Genomic DNA, 16977 nt, shown 5'->3' with positions numbered 1-16977 from the left:
CCCAGCTTGCTATGTTTTGTTACATGTTAACCTTAATTTCTAATCATTCTCACAAAAGAATCTGTACATTATAAAAGATAAAAAGTAGAGAAAAGAATAAACAGAAAAAAATCATGTTTACTTCCACTATTCCAAATCAATCATTAATTTTTTGACATATTTTATTTCACCCTTTTTTCTAGACGTTCTTATGTTCTCAAAGTAACAATGTATATGGTATTTTACATCCTACTTTTTCACTTGCAATGTAACATTTCCCATTGACATTAAAATTCCCTGTAAATTTTTTAGTGTACCTAATATTCCATCAGATAGCTATAACATAGTATATGTAATCATTTTCATATTGAACCACATGAGTGTGATTTTCATTTTGGGACTATTAAAAATATCCAACCCAATACTCCATAATAATCCATAATTACAAGTAGTTTGCTAAGAGACTTATTTATACTTTCTGAATTCCAAAATGAAAAATTCACTAAAGATTTTATAATTATTAAAATTTGTTTTAAAATAATTTTATTATGGGAAAAATTTTGAAATTATCTTAGAATACATAGAGTATAGTAATTTTAACTCGTAGTGGTTCACAGTTTCATGTCGTTTAAAGGTAAGTAGACTTGGTCTTTTAAAAACTATTTTTACCTTTGTAACGGTAACAGACTTACTAGTTATCACAATAAGTAATAATAATAACTACCAATTTGGAGTGCTTATGATGTATCAGGCATTGTGCTAAGTGATTTACAGGCATCAACTCATTTAAACCCTCAATGAAGCATAGGTATTGTTGTCACTGGTTTTACTAAACAAAGTTTAGAACTATGCCTAAGTCACTCATTAAGTGGCATTAAATTGGAATTAAACCTAATTTTGTCTGATTGCGAAGGCCGTGCTTCTAATCATTTAAATAGAGCAACACAGCTGCCTGATTTATAGAATTTATAGATTTAGCATCTGCCATATATTTTCCTATTTATGGGTTTTAGATATCAAATTTTGACTTAGTTCTTAAATGGAAGAGAGACAGAGGTGGTTCACAATGGTTGTGAGCAGTGGTAGAGATGGGAAAAGATTGGTGAACCACAGTCTAGCAAGGGTAACACTCCCAACCCTCTTCCTTGTGGCTCAGGGTAGGTCTGCTGAAAATCCTGAAACTTTCCTATATGAATAATCCAAGTTACTGTAAACCAAAGGCAAGGCGAACTTCAGAATACTACCATACTCTTTTTCCTTTGTGGGTGGTAGTGGAGCATGAATGAATTCTCTACTTCTTATGGGTCCCTTTGCTGTGTGGCCTTTTCAGTCACATCTCTCATCTCAGAATAAAATACATGATCAATAAAGTAGAGTTTGAGGAAACTGAGGACTAAGTGAAAATTGGAATATCTCGGAGCTTCATTCTAACTGTTGTGGACCACCCTCTCTGCTGTTCTCCCCACTGACACTTCTGCCATCTTATAAATTCTCTTGCCGTACAGAAAGCACAGTGATCATTTCAAAGCATAAGCCACATATCACTTCTCCAGTTAAATTTTTTCAAAGCTTTCCCATTGAAATTTGGTTAAAATCCCATATGTTCATCATGGCCTGCAAGGCCTTACATGGTCTGGCCCTTCCTACAGTCTAGTTCCCAACTGTCCCCAATCTCCTCCCTCACTAACAACCAACAATAAATCTTTCTTGTCCTCAGACTGATGGCAGCCCCTTCTAGCCTCAGAATCTTTGTACTGCTGTTCCCTCTGGCTAGAATGTTCTTTCCCAAAGATTTCCCCCTGGCCTTCTCTTCTTCATTCAGACTTTTTAAAAAAGCAGCTTCATCAAGCTATAATTCACACCCCATACAATCCACCCATTTAAAGTGTACAATTCAATGTTTTTAGTAGATTCATGGGGTTGCACAGCCATTACGTTTAATCTTAGAACATTTCTTTGCTTGATTCAGTTTTTAAATCAAATGTCATGTCATTAAATAGGAATACCCATCACCTAATCAAAATAGCCCACTCTGTCTCTACAGATATTCTCAATCCCATTACCCTTTTTGTTATTGCACTTAAACTTATGTGAAATTATTTATTTGTTTATATAGCTATTGTCTGTTATTCCTTGCACTTAGAAGATGTGCCCGACACATGGTAAACACTCAATGTTTGATGAATGAATGAATGAATCATGATAACATTATCTTTCACTTACTGTGCTTTGTATTGTATTAGACTAGAGACAATCTTGATAACAAACTTGAAAACCTGGGATTGTGATCCCTAAAACTCATATAGAGATTAAGGCTCAGAGAAATGTTATCACTTGCTCAGACTTACATAACTGGTGAGTGCTGGGGCTGGAATCCAAACCCAAGGCTGTCTGGCTCTAAATGTGGGAACTTTTGATGAGGCCAAGGTAACTTGAACCCATAGAATAACTAAAGAATTATATGACAGGCTTCAGGGTCCAGAAACATGGAAACTAGATAATCTGAGAACCCTCTGGCCACAAAACCCCTAGAATGCTTAACAAAATATCACAAAGGTATTTGAAAAGCATAGCTGAGCATGCTAGATACTAAGGGAAATCCTCAAAGGCCAAAAATGAGAGGGAGCTGGAAACCAGAACTGGGTGAAGACATAAGAGTTACAGTTGGTCTGTGGCCATTTTTCAGTTGAAGTAACAAAGAGGCTTGTATTTTGTGGCTATGGGAGACAAAAGACAAGGTTTTTATATCTGGTGGGACTTGGAACTGAGATCCCAGGGGAGGAAAAACAGACATTTGAAGGGCTACACTCTTAGTAAAAAAACGAACTGGAAATCTGAACAGGCCGATTACTGGTAATGAAATTGAATCAGTAATCAAAAACTCTCAACAAACAAAAGTCCAAGACCAGACAGCTTCACGGGTGAATTCTACCAAACATTTAAAGAAGAATTAATACCTAACCTTCATGCTCCCTGATTGCAGACTATACTACAAAGCTATAGTAATCAAAACAGTATGGTACTGGCACAAGAACAGACACATAGATCAATGGAACAGAATGGAGAGCTCAGAAATAAACCTACGCCTATACAGTCAATTAATCTACCACACAGGAGGCAAGAATATACAAAGGGAAAAAGACAATCTCTTCAATAAATGATGTTGGGAAAACTGGACAGATACATGCAAAAGAATGAAACAGGACCACTTTCTTACACCATATACAAAAATAAACTTAAAATGGATTAAATTAAGACCTGAAACCATAAAACTCCTAGAAGAAAACATAGTAAACCCTTTGGCATTGGTCTTAGCAATATTTTTTTGGATATGTCTCCTCAGGCAAGGGCAGCAAAAGCAAAAATAAACAAGTGGGACTACATCAAACTAAAAAGCTTTTGCACAGTGAAGGAAACCATCAACAAAACAAAAAGGCAACCTACTGAATGGGAAAAGTATATTTGCAAATGATATATTCGATAAGGGGTTAATATCCAAAACATAAAGAATTCATAAAACTCAACATCAAAAAAACAAACAATTTGATTTAAAAATGGGTAGAGGACCTAAAAAGATAAGGCAGACATACAGATGACCAACAGGTACAGGAAAAGGTGTTCAACATCACTAATCATCAAGGAAATGCAAATCAAAACCATGATGAGGTATCACCTCATACCTGTCAGAATGGCTATTATCAGACAGACAACAAATAACAAGTGTTCATGAGAATGTGAAGAAAAGGGAATGCTCGTGCACTGTTGGTGGCACTGTAAATCGGTGCAACCACCATGGAAAACAATGTGGAGCTTCCTCAAAAAATTAAAAATAAAACTACCATACAATCCAGCAATATCACTTCTGGGTGTTTATCTGAAGAAAACTAATTTGAAAAGACATATGCACCCCTGTGTTCACTGCAACATTATTAACAATAGCCAAGATATGGAAACAACCTAAGTGTCCATCAACTGATGAATGGATAAACAAGATGTGGTGTATACATATACAATAGAATATTACTCTGCCATAAAAAAAGAACGAAATCCTGCCATTTGTGACAATGTGGATGGATCTAGAGGGTATTATGCTAAGTGAAATAAGCCAGACAGAGAAAAAAGAATACCATATTATTTCACTTATATGTTGAATCTAAAAAAACTAAACAAATGAATAAACAAAACAAAACAGATGCAGACTCATAGACACAAAGAACAAAGGGGTGGTCACCCAAGGGCAGGAGGTGGGGGGTAAGGGCAAAATAAGTGAAAGGGATTAAGAGGTAGAAACTTCTGGTCATAAAATAGTTAAGTCCTGGGGTTGTAATGTACAGCACAAGGAATATAGTCAACAATAATATTGTAATAATTTTGTATGATGACAGGTGGTTACTAGTCTTATCAGAGTGATCATTTTGCAATGTAAATAAATGTTGAATCACTATGTTGTACACCTGAAACTAATACAATGTTGTATGTCAACTATACTTCAATAAAAAATAAAATAATGAACTGGAAAAAGTCATCTTCTGGCAAAGGAAGTCTATGAGGAAATTTTTCTGTCTTGGCCTGGGTTCTAGTTCGGGGGCAAAAATCTTCCTGTGATCATGTTTATTTTATTTAAATTTTTAAAAATGGTTTTAAGGCTCATTTTATGGTTCAGCCTATGGTATGTCTTGATGAATGTCCCCATGCATACTTGAAAAGAATGTGTATTCTGTAATCGTTGAGTGTAATGTTCTGTAAATGTGGGTTAGATCCAGTTAGTTGATAGTGCTGTATAAGTCTTCTATATCCCTACTGATTTTTTTTTTTAGTGTTAATTTTCTAAGAGGAATGTTGAAATCTCCAACTATAATTGTGGCTTTATCAACTGTCAGTTTGTCTGAAGCTCTGCCATTAGGTTCATAATCATTTATGATTTTTATGTCATCTTGATGAATTGACCCTTTTATCATTACGAGTACTCCTTAATTCTAGTAACACTCCTTGTTCTGTTATTAACATAGCCACTCCAACCACTCCAACTTTCTTTTTTTTTTTTTTTTTTTTAGATCTTATTTATTCATTTCCCCCCAAAGCCCCACCAGACAGTTGCATGCCATAGCTGCACATCCTTCCAGTTGATGCACGTGGGGCGCAGCCTCAGCACGGCCGGAGAAGCGGCGCGTCGGTGCGCCCCCGGATCCGAACCCGGGCCGCCAGCAGCGGAGCGCACGCACCCAACCGCTAAGGCACGGGGCTGGCCCCACTCCAACTTTCTTATGATGAGTGTTGCATGGTTTATCTTTTTCCATCCTTTTACTTTTAACCTGTGTTTTTGTATTTAGTGTACATCTCTTAAATGAGTATTTTGTGGTCCATTTGAGTCTAACTTTTTTATCTTGTCTGACAAATTCTGACAATTTTAACTGGAGCATTTAGTCCGCTTCCATTTAATGTAATTATCCATATGATTGGGTTTGAGTCTACCATCTCGCTTTTTATTTTATGTTTGTTCTATCTGTCCTTTGATTTTTTTCTCCTCCTTTCCTGATTTCTTTTGGATTAATCATTTTTTTCTAGTATTTTATCACTTTATGTTTTCTTTGGCTTATTAGCTATAGTTATTTATTTTTAGTGGTTGCTCCAGAGCTTACAATATATATCTTTAACTTAATATAGTCTACTTTCAAATAGTATGTTTTTTCACTTATAACATGAACCTTATAACAATATACCTCTACTTTACCTCATCCTATCATTTGTGTTATTGTACACACACATTTAAACTCCATAAAACACTTTTATCATTTTTGTTCTAAACAGTCAAAAATTTGAGAATAAATATCTATTTATCTACATATTTACTGTTTGTGGCACCCTTCATTTTTCCGTGTATTCTACCTTTCCATCATTTTTCTTTAGCCCGAAGAATGTCCTTGAACAATTCTTGTAATGCAAGTCTCCTGACAATAAATTCTCTCAGCTTTCTTTTATCTGATTATGTCTTTATTTTGCCTTTATTTGTGAAGAATATTTTTGCTGGATACAGAATTCTAGGTTGACTTTTTTCTTTAGTACTTGAAAGAGTCCATTGTTGTCTTCATTTTATTGTCTCTCATGAGAAGCTAGAAGTAATTCTTTTCCTAGTTCTCATGTATATAATGTATTTTTATCATCAGGCTACTTTTAACATTTTTTTCCTTATTACTAAAGTTGAGAAATTTTATCAGGATTTGTCTTGGTGTGATTTTCTTTATGTTTATCCTTTTGGGGTTTATTGAACTTCTTTGATCTGTAGGTTTAGAATTTTCACCTCAATTGGAAAAATTTCAGCCATTACTTCTTTAAACAACTGTTCTGCCCCTAATGTTTCTCTTTTCTCTCCTCCAATGACAATATTTTAGATCACTTGGATTATCCCACAGGTCACTGAGTCTCTGTTTGTTTGTTTGTTTTCCAGCCTTCCTGTCGCTGTGTGCTTCAGTTCTAATCATTTCTGTCGCTTTTTCTTCTAGTTCACCAATTGTTTCTTTTGCAAATGTCTAATCCACACTCCAAATATTTCACTTCCTATACTGCATCTTTTGCTTTCAGAATTTTCATTTGGTTCTTTTCATAGTTTCTGTTTGGCTAATGAGAAATCTCTATTTGTTCCCTCATTATGTTCGCAGATTCCTTAACATTCTGGAATATATTTATACTAGTAGTTTTAAAGTCTTTGTTTCTTATTTCATCATCTCTATCATTCCTGGGTCTGTTTGTGTTGGCTGATTCTTCTCCTAGTATTGGGTGATATTTTTCTTCTTCATATGTCTTTATACAAATTTCTTTGTACACAAATGTTCACAGATTATTTATATAAATAATTTTGTATTATACCCTGGACATTATAGATGTCACTTTATTAAGTGTCTAGATTTGGCTATCGTCCTTAAGAGAATGTTGAGTTTTGTTCTGCCAGGTAGTTAATTTACTTGTGGATCATCACATGAATTTCAACCTAAACTTCATACCCTATACAAAAATTAACTCAAAATGATCACAAATTTAAATGTAAAATGCAAAACTATAGAACTTTCAGAGAAAAATGTATGAGAAAGTCTTTGGGCTCTATAAGAAGGAAAACAGTTTTTAGACTTGACACCAAAAGTATAATTTCATAAAGCAAAAATTGATCAATTGGATGTCATCAAAATTAAACTCTTTTTCTTCACGAAAAGACGAGCTACACATTGGGACAAAATATTTACAAATCACATATCTAACAAAGAAGTATCTAGAATATATACAGAACTCCCAAAGCCCAGGAGTAAAAACAAAGTAAAACAATCCAATTACAATATGGCAAAAAATGTGAACAGACATTTCAGCACAGAGGATACACAGATGGTAAATAAGCACATGAAAAGATGTTCAACATTATTAGTCACTAGGGCAATGCGAATTAAAACCACAGCTACACATCTATTAGAATGACTAGAATAAATAATAGTGACAATGCCAAATACTGGGAAGGATGTGGAGAAACTAGATCACTCATTCATTGCTGCTGTGAATGTAAAATAGTTCAGCTGCTGTGGAGAATAGTTTGGCAGTTTCTTAGAAAAGAAAATATGCAATACTCTAAGACACAACAGTTGCACTTCTGGGCATTCATCCCAGAGAAATGAAAGCTTATGTTCACACAAAGGCCTGCACATAAAGGTTTATAGCAGCTTTATTCATAATAATAAAAACCTGGAAACAACCTGGATGTCCATCAATGGGCGAATGGTGAAACAAACTGTGGTACATCCACATCATGGAATAAAAAGGAACAAACTCTTGATACAATCAGCAACCTGGATTAATCACCTGAGAAATACGCTGAGTGAAAAGGACCAATCCCCCAAAAGTTACATACTATATGATTCCATTTATGTAACATTCTTGAAATGACAAAATTATAGACATGGAGAAAAGATCAGTGGTTGTCAGATGCTAAGGGGGAGAGGGGAGTGGGAGGGAGTGGGAGTGGCTATAGAGAGCAAAATGAGGAATTCTTGTGGTGACAGAAGTGTTCTGTATCTTCACTGTATCAATGTCATTATGCTGGTTGTGATATTGTGCAATAGTTTGGCAAGATGTTACCATTAGAGAAAACTAACTAAAGGATACACAGGATCTCTCTGCATTATTTCTCACAACTGCTTGTGAATCTACAATTATCTCAAAATAAAAAGATCAAATTTTAAAAACCCCTAGGAAAATTGATGAAGCGAAAAACAATTTTAGAAATTGAAACGTGGGAACAACTGCATATTGAAAAAGAATTTAAAAATCATAAGAGAATACTATGAGACACTTTCCGTCAGAACATTTGAAAATTTAGATCAAAGGAGCATTTTTAAGAAAAATCTAACTAATAAATCTAAGGAGAAAGAGAAATCCTGAATAGCTCTATAATCATTATAGAAATTTAGTTAGTAGCTTAAAAAGCAACCCCCCAAAATAAACCCCTGGTGGTGTTACAGACAAATTTTAAATGTTCAAGAAATAGATAATCCCAATATTATACATATTTTAACAGAGAAAGGTGACCTTGATAGCCAAAATCCAACAAGGGCAATTTGAGAATGATCAGTAAGTTTTCTGCTTCACAGATATGAATATAGATTCAATTACCAAATACAATCCAACAATGCATAAAAATTAATTCATGATCAAGTTGGATTTATTCTAGGAGTACAAGGATGGTTTAACATTAAAAAATACTTTTCTGTAATTAAACTAATACTGTATTAGGTTCCTATTGCATCTATAACAAATTACCCCAAACTAAGTGGCTTAAACAATACAAATTTATTATCTTATTCCAGAGGTCACTGGGTCTCACTGGGCTGAAATCAAGGTGTCAGCGAGGCTGCATTCCTTCTGGAGACTTTAGGGAAAAATATTTTTCTTGCCTTTTGAAGGTTCCAGTGGCTACCAACATTCTTTGGTTTGTGGCCCCTGTCTCCATCTTCAAAACTACAAAAGACAGAGTTTTTCTCATATCACGTAATTCTGATCTCTTCTTCCACTTTAAAGGGATCACCGGGTAATCCAGGATAATCTATCTATTTTAAGGTCAAGTGATTAGTAGCTTTAATTCAATCTCCAATCTTAATTCTCCTTTCCATGTAAGGCAACGTATTCACAGGTTCCAGAAATTAGGACACGGACATCTTTTTGGGGGGCCATGATTCTGCCTACCACAAATTAGGAAACGAAAATCATATTATCATCACAATAGTTTCAGAAAAGGTATTTTATAGAATTCTGCATTTACTCATCATGACCATCTGGGAACAGAAAGAAACTTCCCTAACCTAATTATCTACCAGAAACCTTTAGCAAAAAGCATACTGAATTATGAAAGCATTCCTTTAAAATCAGAAAGAAGGCAAGAATGTCTGCTGTCACTGCTTCTAGTGACCATTGTAGTGGAGGTTTTAGCAAGCACAGGAAAACAGGAAAAAATCAAGAAATTGAAGAAAGAAATTTTATGGAATAAACACAATTTAAGGGACTCGACAGATGAATTATTGGAATTAATAAGAAAGTTAGACTGATATCCATAAACTGCATTTCTACACACTAGTAATCAGCCACTGGAAAATGAAATATTTAAAAGAAAAACATCTGAGAACAAATCTGAAATAGATCTGCAACAACTTTACGGAGAAAACTATGAAATATGATTAAAATGCATTAAATAAGGCTAAGAGAAAAGAATAAGAGTATCTAATTAAATTCATAGGCTGACTTGATATCATAAACATGTAAATTTTCCCCCAACAGTTCTATAAATTCTAAGCAATTACAATAAAAATCCCTCATTGATGTGATGTGTGTGTGTATGTGTGTGTAGAACTGACAAGCTGATTCTAAAAAGCTTATTGTAAAATGTGTATAGAAGTACAAAGGGTTACAAATAGCCAAGAAGTTCTGAAGAAAAAGGCATATTATAAGTATTTGAAATGGCAGACTTGTCCTATCAGATATAAAACCTTATTATAAAGCCATGGTCATTCAGGCAAAATGAAACCATGCAAAGGTAAAGTAGACCATGGAATAATAACAAGCCTGGAGAAAGAAAGATCTTTACTCTTCTTATCTTCTTCATTTATTTAAATTCATTTAACAAATATGTACCGAGCACATATTTAGTGCCAGGTTCTCATACAGATACCAGGAATACGGTGGTTAACAAGACAAATAGTCCTTATCCTCATGGGATGCATAGTCTAGTGAAGAAGACAGGTCATTAAAAAGTAGTAGTCATATGTGTGATGAGGTTACAAAAAAGAAAAGTCTGAAATACTTGGGGAAGATGTAAAAGAGGAACTGTAATTAATGTCTAATGTCAGAGAGGAAGTCCTCTCTGTGTCAGGAAAGATGAGTAGAAGTTAGAGTGGAAAAAGGCGCGTTTCTTCCAGAAGGAACAAAATGATGCAGGAGAAAGCAGGGCGTATTCATGGAATTGACAGAAATCTAGTTTGGTTGGGATAGAAAGAAAAGGGGGCGAGTGACCTCTTGAAATTTATCTGCTTTCCTTTCAAGGAGACCTCGTCTACATTTCCATTTCCTATACTTCACAGATAAAAAGCACACTTCTCACCCATTCTGAATCTTAAGATCATACCTGACCCCAGGATGTAAGAATTTCCTGGGCATGGAACAAAGGAACCATTTGAAATACTGATGGAAGCATTGAGAAAGTGAATGGGAAAGTAATTGGGTGACAAATACTTTTGTAAAACAGTTGGTTTCAATTACTTGCTTTCAACAAAATTGAAAGGGGACCAATCAGCCTGCTGGTGGTCGATCATTACATATAATCTTTAGTAATAGATTACTATATGATTTTTCGGAAATAACTTGAAATTAATTAAAATAATTTTTATAACAATCCTTCCATTCCCATCTCTTACATATGTAAATAAACTTTTTTAGGGCTTACATCTATAAAAATAAAAATGACTACAGTACTGATGATAAACCATGAATCCTTTTAGCAATAAGTAATATTCATGAGCAGATACATGAACTTATTAGAAAGAAATCCTATCCATCGTATTAAAAGATGCATTTCCAATGAAATTTGTGTTTGATATTAATTCCTTTGTATTTAATATTAATAAAAATGTATAATACATTCAATTCAATATAAGACATTTTTAACATTTATAGCCTTAAATCAAACATAAAAATTAAGAGTATTGTGATAGAATGATCAGTAAAAGATCTTAAGCATAAACTTGTAAAATAAAAATATAAAGAGAAAAAGGAATATTATAAAATTTCTGACTTTGAGAAAAGTTTGGATGTGCATTTTGTGTGTGTGTGTGTGCAGAAGATTAGCCCTGAGCTAACATCCATTGCCAATCTTCCTCTTTTTGCTGAGGAAGATGGTCACTGAGCTAACATCTGTGCCGATCTTCCTTTATTTTTTGTGGGACGCCTGCCACAGGATGGTTTGATAAGCCGTGTGTGTGTCTGCACCCGGGATCTGAACCCGAGAACCCCGGGCTACCCAAGCGGAATGCGGAGTAGGCAAACATAACCACTACCAGGCCGGTAATCACCACTTAATCATCACCACTTAATCACTGGGCTGGCCCCTGATTGTGCATTTTTATTGTTATTTTTATAGTTATTTTAAGTAAAATATATACACATTGAAACGCACAAATCTTAACTGGATACATTCATGTAAACCACACCCCTATCCCCAAAGTTCCCTTAGGTCTCTTTACATTCAATAACCCCCATCACAACAGAGAAGACTTCTGTTTTAATTTCTATCACTACAGATTAGCTTTGTCTGTTCAAGAATCTATATAAATGAAATTATAAAGCCTATACTTTAAGTACCTAAAATATGTACTTTTGGTATTCAGCTCCTTTTGTATAGTGTATATGAGATTCATTTATGTTGATGAAAACTATTTCAGAGTAGGATTCCATTGTAAGAATATACCTCAATTTCTTTATCCATTCTCTTCTTGATGGATATTTGAATTGTTTTAACTATTATGAATAAAGGTGCTTTGAATATTCATTTCCATATCTTTTTGTGTACATATGTTTTACCTCTCTTGAGCAAATACCTACGAGTAGAATTACTAGGTCATTGAGTAGCTGTAAGTTTAGTGTTATAAGAAACCGTAAAACGTTTTTCCCAAAGTAGCTTTTGGAAAATTTACATTCCCATCAACAGTGGATAAGAATACTGATTGTTCTGCGTTTTCACTAGCATTTGATGATGTCAGTACCTTTAATTGTGTAAGTTGTAGTTTTTCAAGGAATTTGTTAATTTCATCAAAGTTGTTGAATTTATTGCAAAAAAGTTGTGCATAATATCCTTTCGTTATTCTTTTGGTGTCTGTGTAATCTTAGTGATATCCTCTCTCTTATCCCTAACATTGGTAAATTATATTTTCTCCTTCTTGATCAGTATTCCTAGGCTTTTTTCAAGACAATAAGTGTTACTAGTGCCAAAGATCTCTATTAATTTACCTTTATTAATAGATAAAATTAATGGGTTTATTCACTTTATTGTTTCAAAGAATCAACTTCTGACTTTGTTAATTATAACTGTTACTTATTTTCTTTTCAACTGATTTTTGCTCTCTTCTTTATGAGCTTCTAGTTCTAGTTTTGGTTTTCATTTGCTCATATTTTTCCTAGCTACTTAACATAGATACTTAAATCATTGATTTTAAGTCTTTCTTTCCTAAATAGGAAATTATATCTGTAAATTTCTCTCTAAGCACTGCCTAACTGCTTCCCACAAAGTTTGTATGTGCATTATAATGCATTTCTAAATTTTTTTAAAATTCCCTTACAATTCCTCTTTGACTCATGGGTTATTTAGAAGTCCATTATTTAGTTTTAAAATATTTGGGACTTTTCTGTATTTTTTTTAAGGATTTCTAATTTAATCCTATGTGATCACAGAACATACTGTGTAAGATATCAATCTTTAGAAATTCATATATATTTTTATGGTCCAGCAAATGGTCTGTCTTGGTGAATGTTCCCATCATTAGTCCAATTATATTTAGTATAATTATTGATATGGTTGGATTTAGGTCTACTATTTTGCCAACTTTTTTTGTTGTTGTTATATATTCTTTTCTGTCTTCTTTTAGATTAAATGAATATTTTTTAGGACTCTATTTTAATTCATCTATTGGATTTTTATTCCATACCTCCTTGCATTATTTTTTGGTAGTTGCTATAGAGCGTATATCATATAATTCATCACAGTCTACTTAGTATTGCAATACTTCATATAAATCATAGGAACTTTTAACGTTATAGTTCCATTTACATCCTCCATTCTTTGTGCTATTGTTGCCACATATATTACATCTATATTATTGTAAACCCAGCAACTCTTTTTTTTGTTTGTTTTTTTGGGGAAGATTGGCTCTGCGCTAATATCTGTTGCCAATCTTCCTCCTTTTCTTTTTTCTCCCCAAAGCCCAAGTATATAGTTGTGTATCATAATTGTAGAGTTGTAGAGTTGTAGCTCTTTTATGTGGGATGCTGCCTCAGCATGGCTTGATGTGTGGTGAGTAGGTCTGTGCCCAGGATCAGAACCAGCGAACCCTGGACCACTGAAGTGGAATGAGCGAATTTAACCTCTATGCCACCAGCCTGGCCCCAGCAACTCTTTTTATAATTTTTGCTTTAAAAGATCCTATGTCTTCTAAATAAATTTAGAGAAAAATATAAATACAGACTTTTATACTTACATATTTACTATTTCTTTTGCTCTTTATTTCTTCCTATACATCTGAATTACCATATGGTGTCATTTCTCTTCAGCCTGAAGAGCTTCATTTAATATTTCTTGTAACGCAGTTCTACTTGTGAAAAATTCTCTGTCTTTGTTGATCTGAAAATGTTTTTATTTAACCATCAGTTTTGAAACAGTTTCACTGAGGATAAAATTGTGGATTGGTTTTTTTTTTTTTTTGCACTACTTCAAATATATCATTTCCATTATCTTCTGGCCTCCATTATTTCTCATGAGAACTTAGATGTTATTCGTATTATTGTTTCCCTGTATGTGATCTGCCTTTATACTCAGACTGCTTTCAGTCCTGGGAGGTTGACCAGTTTAGACTATATTTCCCTTGCTCTCCTATGTCCTGTTGGGTTCAGCCAGTGTGGAGACTTGGCAGGAAATAAGAGGGAGGGAAGAGCATGGAGTCAGAGTATCTATCACTCTAGCTTCCTCCCTGTAGTGTTCTCCTCAGGATGGCTACTTCTCTTTGCCGAAGATATAGCTCCTTTCAAGGCAGCTCTCTCTACATGACTCTCCTACCTGGATTCTAATAACCATTTTCTCCCCTTGCCACCTAAGAGTGGTAGTAGGCTTCACTGTTACTCGTCCCATAGTACTGTGTTATTGCATCTGGTTTCCCTCTATGTTGCACACACCTTGTGAACTTGACCTTTATGAAGCCCTCTTCAAGTTATCCTAATTTGATTGCGCCATCTGTTTTCTCCAGGGATCCCGACTGACCCACAGCTTATTTAGAATTCAAAGTGATCTCTGAGTACTCCAGGAACACAGAGTTAGTTTACTAAATCTGGCCTCATGAAAGAGGCCTGGAATGTTTTCCTAAAAGAAGCAAAATCCAAGCTGAGTCCAGAAGCTTGCATTAGCTGGGTGAAATCAAAGGAGAGCTCCAAGGGGGTTTGTTGGTCTTAGTACTGAGCACAGTTCAGTCTGACTTGAAGCAGAGGAGTCCAAGAGTCAGTTCGAATCAGGCATGGAGAACATGCTCATGAAGGCCCTGGGAGCTATATTAAGTAGTTTTACTGGAAGCTGAAGGGAGTGATATTTAATACTTGGTATCTGAAATAGAGCACAATTAATAACACGTCCAGGAAGTTTGGGAACTGGTGTGATTTACAGGCAGAGAAATCCTATAAATTCTGTCATCTCAGAAAATCCCAAGAATTAATAAATGACTCTCTTTTTAACAAGGCAGTAGTAAGACGTCCTAAAGTAATTACGTGCTGGGATAATGCACTAACCCTTGCATATTTTTACCTTGTTGCCAGACCAAGGCTTATTAGGCACTGGAGCCACTACAGCTCTTCCTTTTTTGTGTGCAATTCCTTTGTGTGTGTGTGTGAAATATCTTTCTCCAGCTCTTTCTATATGACTGATTCCCTAGTGTTTGGGCTGCCAAACTCTCTCTGCACCACCATGAGAAGGTAAGAATCCAAACTAGCACTTGGATTATCTTCTCTCTTTTCCTTTCACTTACTATAAAGCCAATGCCCATATTCACCTGTTCCGGAAGCTGGAAGAATCGCAAAGGCGGCTTTACACCCAGTGCCGGGGTGGCTCCAAGTGAGAGCAAGAGAGAGTGGTACCTCCTGCCCATCCCACCCAGCAGGGAGACCCTGTGGCCCAGCACACCAGGAAAATGTAGTGCAAAGACTATTAAGCTTTAAGCTGTCATGTTATCAGATCACCAAGTAAGTAAAGAGAGGGGCACAAGCTGTATGCCCCCTTCCTTTCCTGCATAGCCAAAAGTGGGAATGTGATCAAGGAGAAGGCTTCCAGTTAATTAAGAAGAATGGACTAGAACACATCTGAGGTTCCTTTTATCCCAGAGATTCTATGTTTCTCAGACTGATTTTCCCGGTAGGTAGCTTCATAAGTTGTTGCAAGTATTTTTGCCATGTAGAAAGGTAAATCTTGTGTGTCTCATGGAGAAGGTTCAAGTGGATGAATTGAGTGATAATTTGGGAGCTGGAGTTGGGGGAAGGATAGAACCTTTCAGTATTGTTGCTTGAATTAGCATTGCTCAATCGTAATTTGCTTCTATATAGTAGAAAAGCCTGAAGTTTCCCCTAAATTTGTTTTACACACACACGCACAAGTTTTCTTCCATGAAAAACACTCATAATAGAAAGCTGCAAATTTTTCCAGATTTCTTTGATTCAATCATCTGCTTGTCAATGTTTTAAGCTAGAAGGCGCTCCAAATTAAATTGAGATAATTGAAGCAAAATCTCTGTGCTTGTCATAATTGTTAGGAAAAAGCAATTTCCTTTGAAAGGTAAACACAGGTCTTGTGAACGGCGTTGATGGGGCCTGCTGAAATCACTTCCCCTCCATTCAGGTTACTTTAGGATGCATAGGCTGGAGGAGAACAAGTGATTCACCAAAGCTCAAATAAAATAGACAGGGAAAAGTTTAGGGGGCTAAAAGGGATTTCTGATACGACTAATTTATTTGAACATGGGTGTTTTCTCAGAAAATAGATTCAACCTGCAATAAAATGCAACAGTTGTTCAACAATCCCCCAACCCTATCACACTGTGTTGGCTGTGTCTTTACCTATTACATCTCCTTTTCGTCCAAATTCTGGCACATCTGTAGGCCTCGTATTACCTCCTCAACTCTGCCATGATATTTCTGGACAAATTAGTAACTGAATACTCTCAACCTCAGAGTTTCTTGGTGAAAAAACAAAACATAGATACCCTGAAAGAGAAATGCTATCACTTTCCCCAGTGACAATTTGGCTCCTTGTTTAAATTGTCTGTAAACAGAAACCCAACCTGCTGGTAAGCTGCCTTTAAATCTGCCAAAACTGCCTCTTTTCCCATCATCGCCCTGCAACGCTTGCGTCATGGACATTTCTAACAAGTTTGGCAAATAGAGAACAGTTGTGGGAACATTTAAACATAATCCATAAATGGCTCAGAAGAGAGGGAACCGGATAATTGGTCCTGTGGTATGTTCTACAGCTCTCCGCTCCCCAGAAGATATTTTTGGAGAATGATTTTGTTTTCTAGCTTGAGCTCACTCCTAACAGCCACAAATATACCTTAGCTTTGTCTTCATTCATACATTGATTCAGCAGGTTATTCAAACAATGGGGGCAGAATTTTTTTTTTTTTAGTAATTCTCAAAGTACTGTCGAAAAGAAGCCACCTTTTTAATTTTTTT

General features: G+C 35.3%; 1 protein-coding gene across 1 annotated transcript in view; it reads left to right on the top strand.

Annotated features, from left to right (window-relative positions):
• Positions 1–5962, top strand: part of LPCAT2 (lysophosphatidylcholine acyltransferase 2) — an 84058-nt gene extending 78096 nt beyond the window's left edge. The window contains exon 14 of the mRNA XM_087420245.1: positions 5034–5962. Within this exon, the coding sequence (XP_087276371.1) occupies positions 5034–5086 (53 nt within the window). The 3' untranslated portion in view covers positions 5087–5962. The remainder of the gene's footprint in view (positions 1–5033) is intronic.
• The last annotated feature ends 11015 nt before the right edge of the window (positions 5963–16977 follow it).

Source organism: Ceratotherium simum, chromosome 30, assembly GCF_057802395.1.
Source record: "Ceratotherium simum simum isolate JZ-2026a chromosome 30, ASM5780239v1, whole genome shotgun sequence".
NCBI lineage: Eukaryota > Metazoa > Chordata > Mammalia > Perissodactyla > Rhinocerotidae > Ceratotherium > Ceratotherium simum.
Note: the sequence above shows the minus strand (reverse complement) of the source record. Positions and strands in the feature narration are given on the sequence as shown.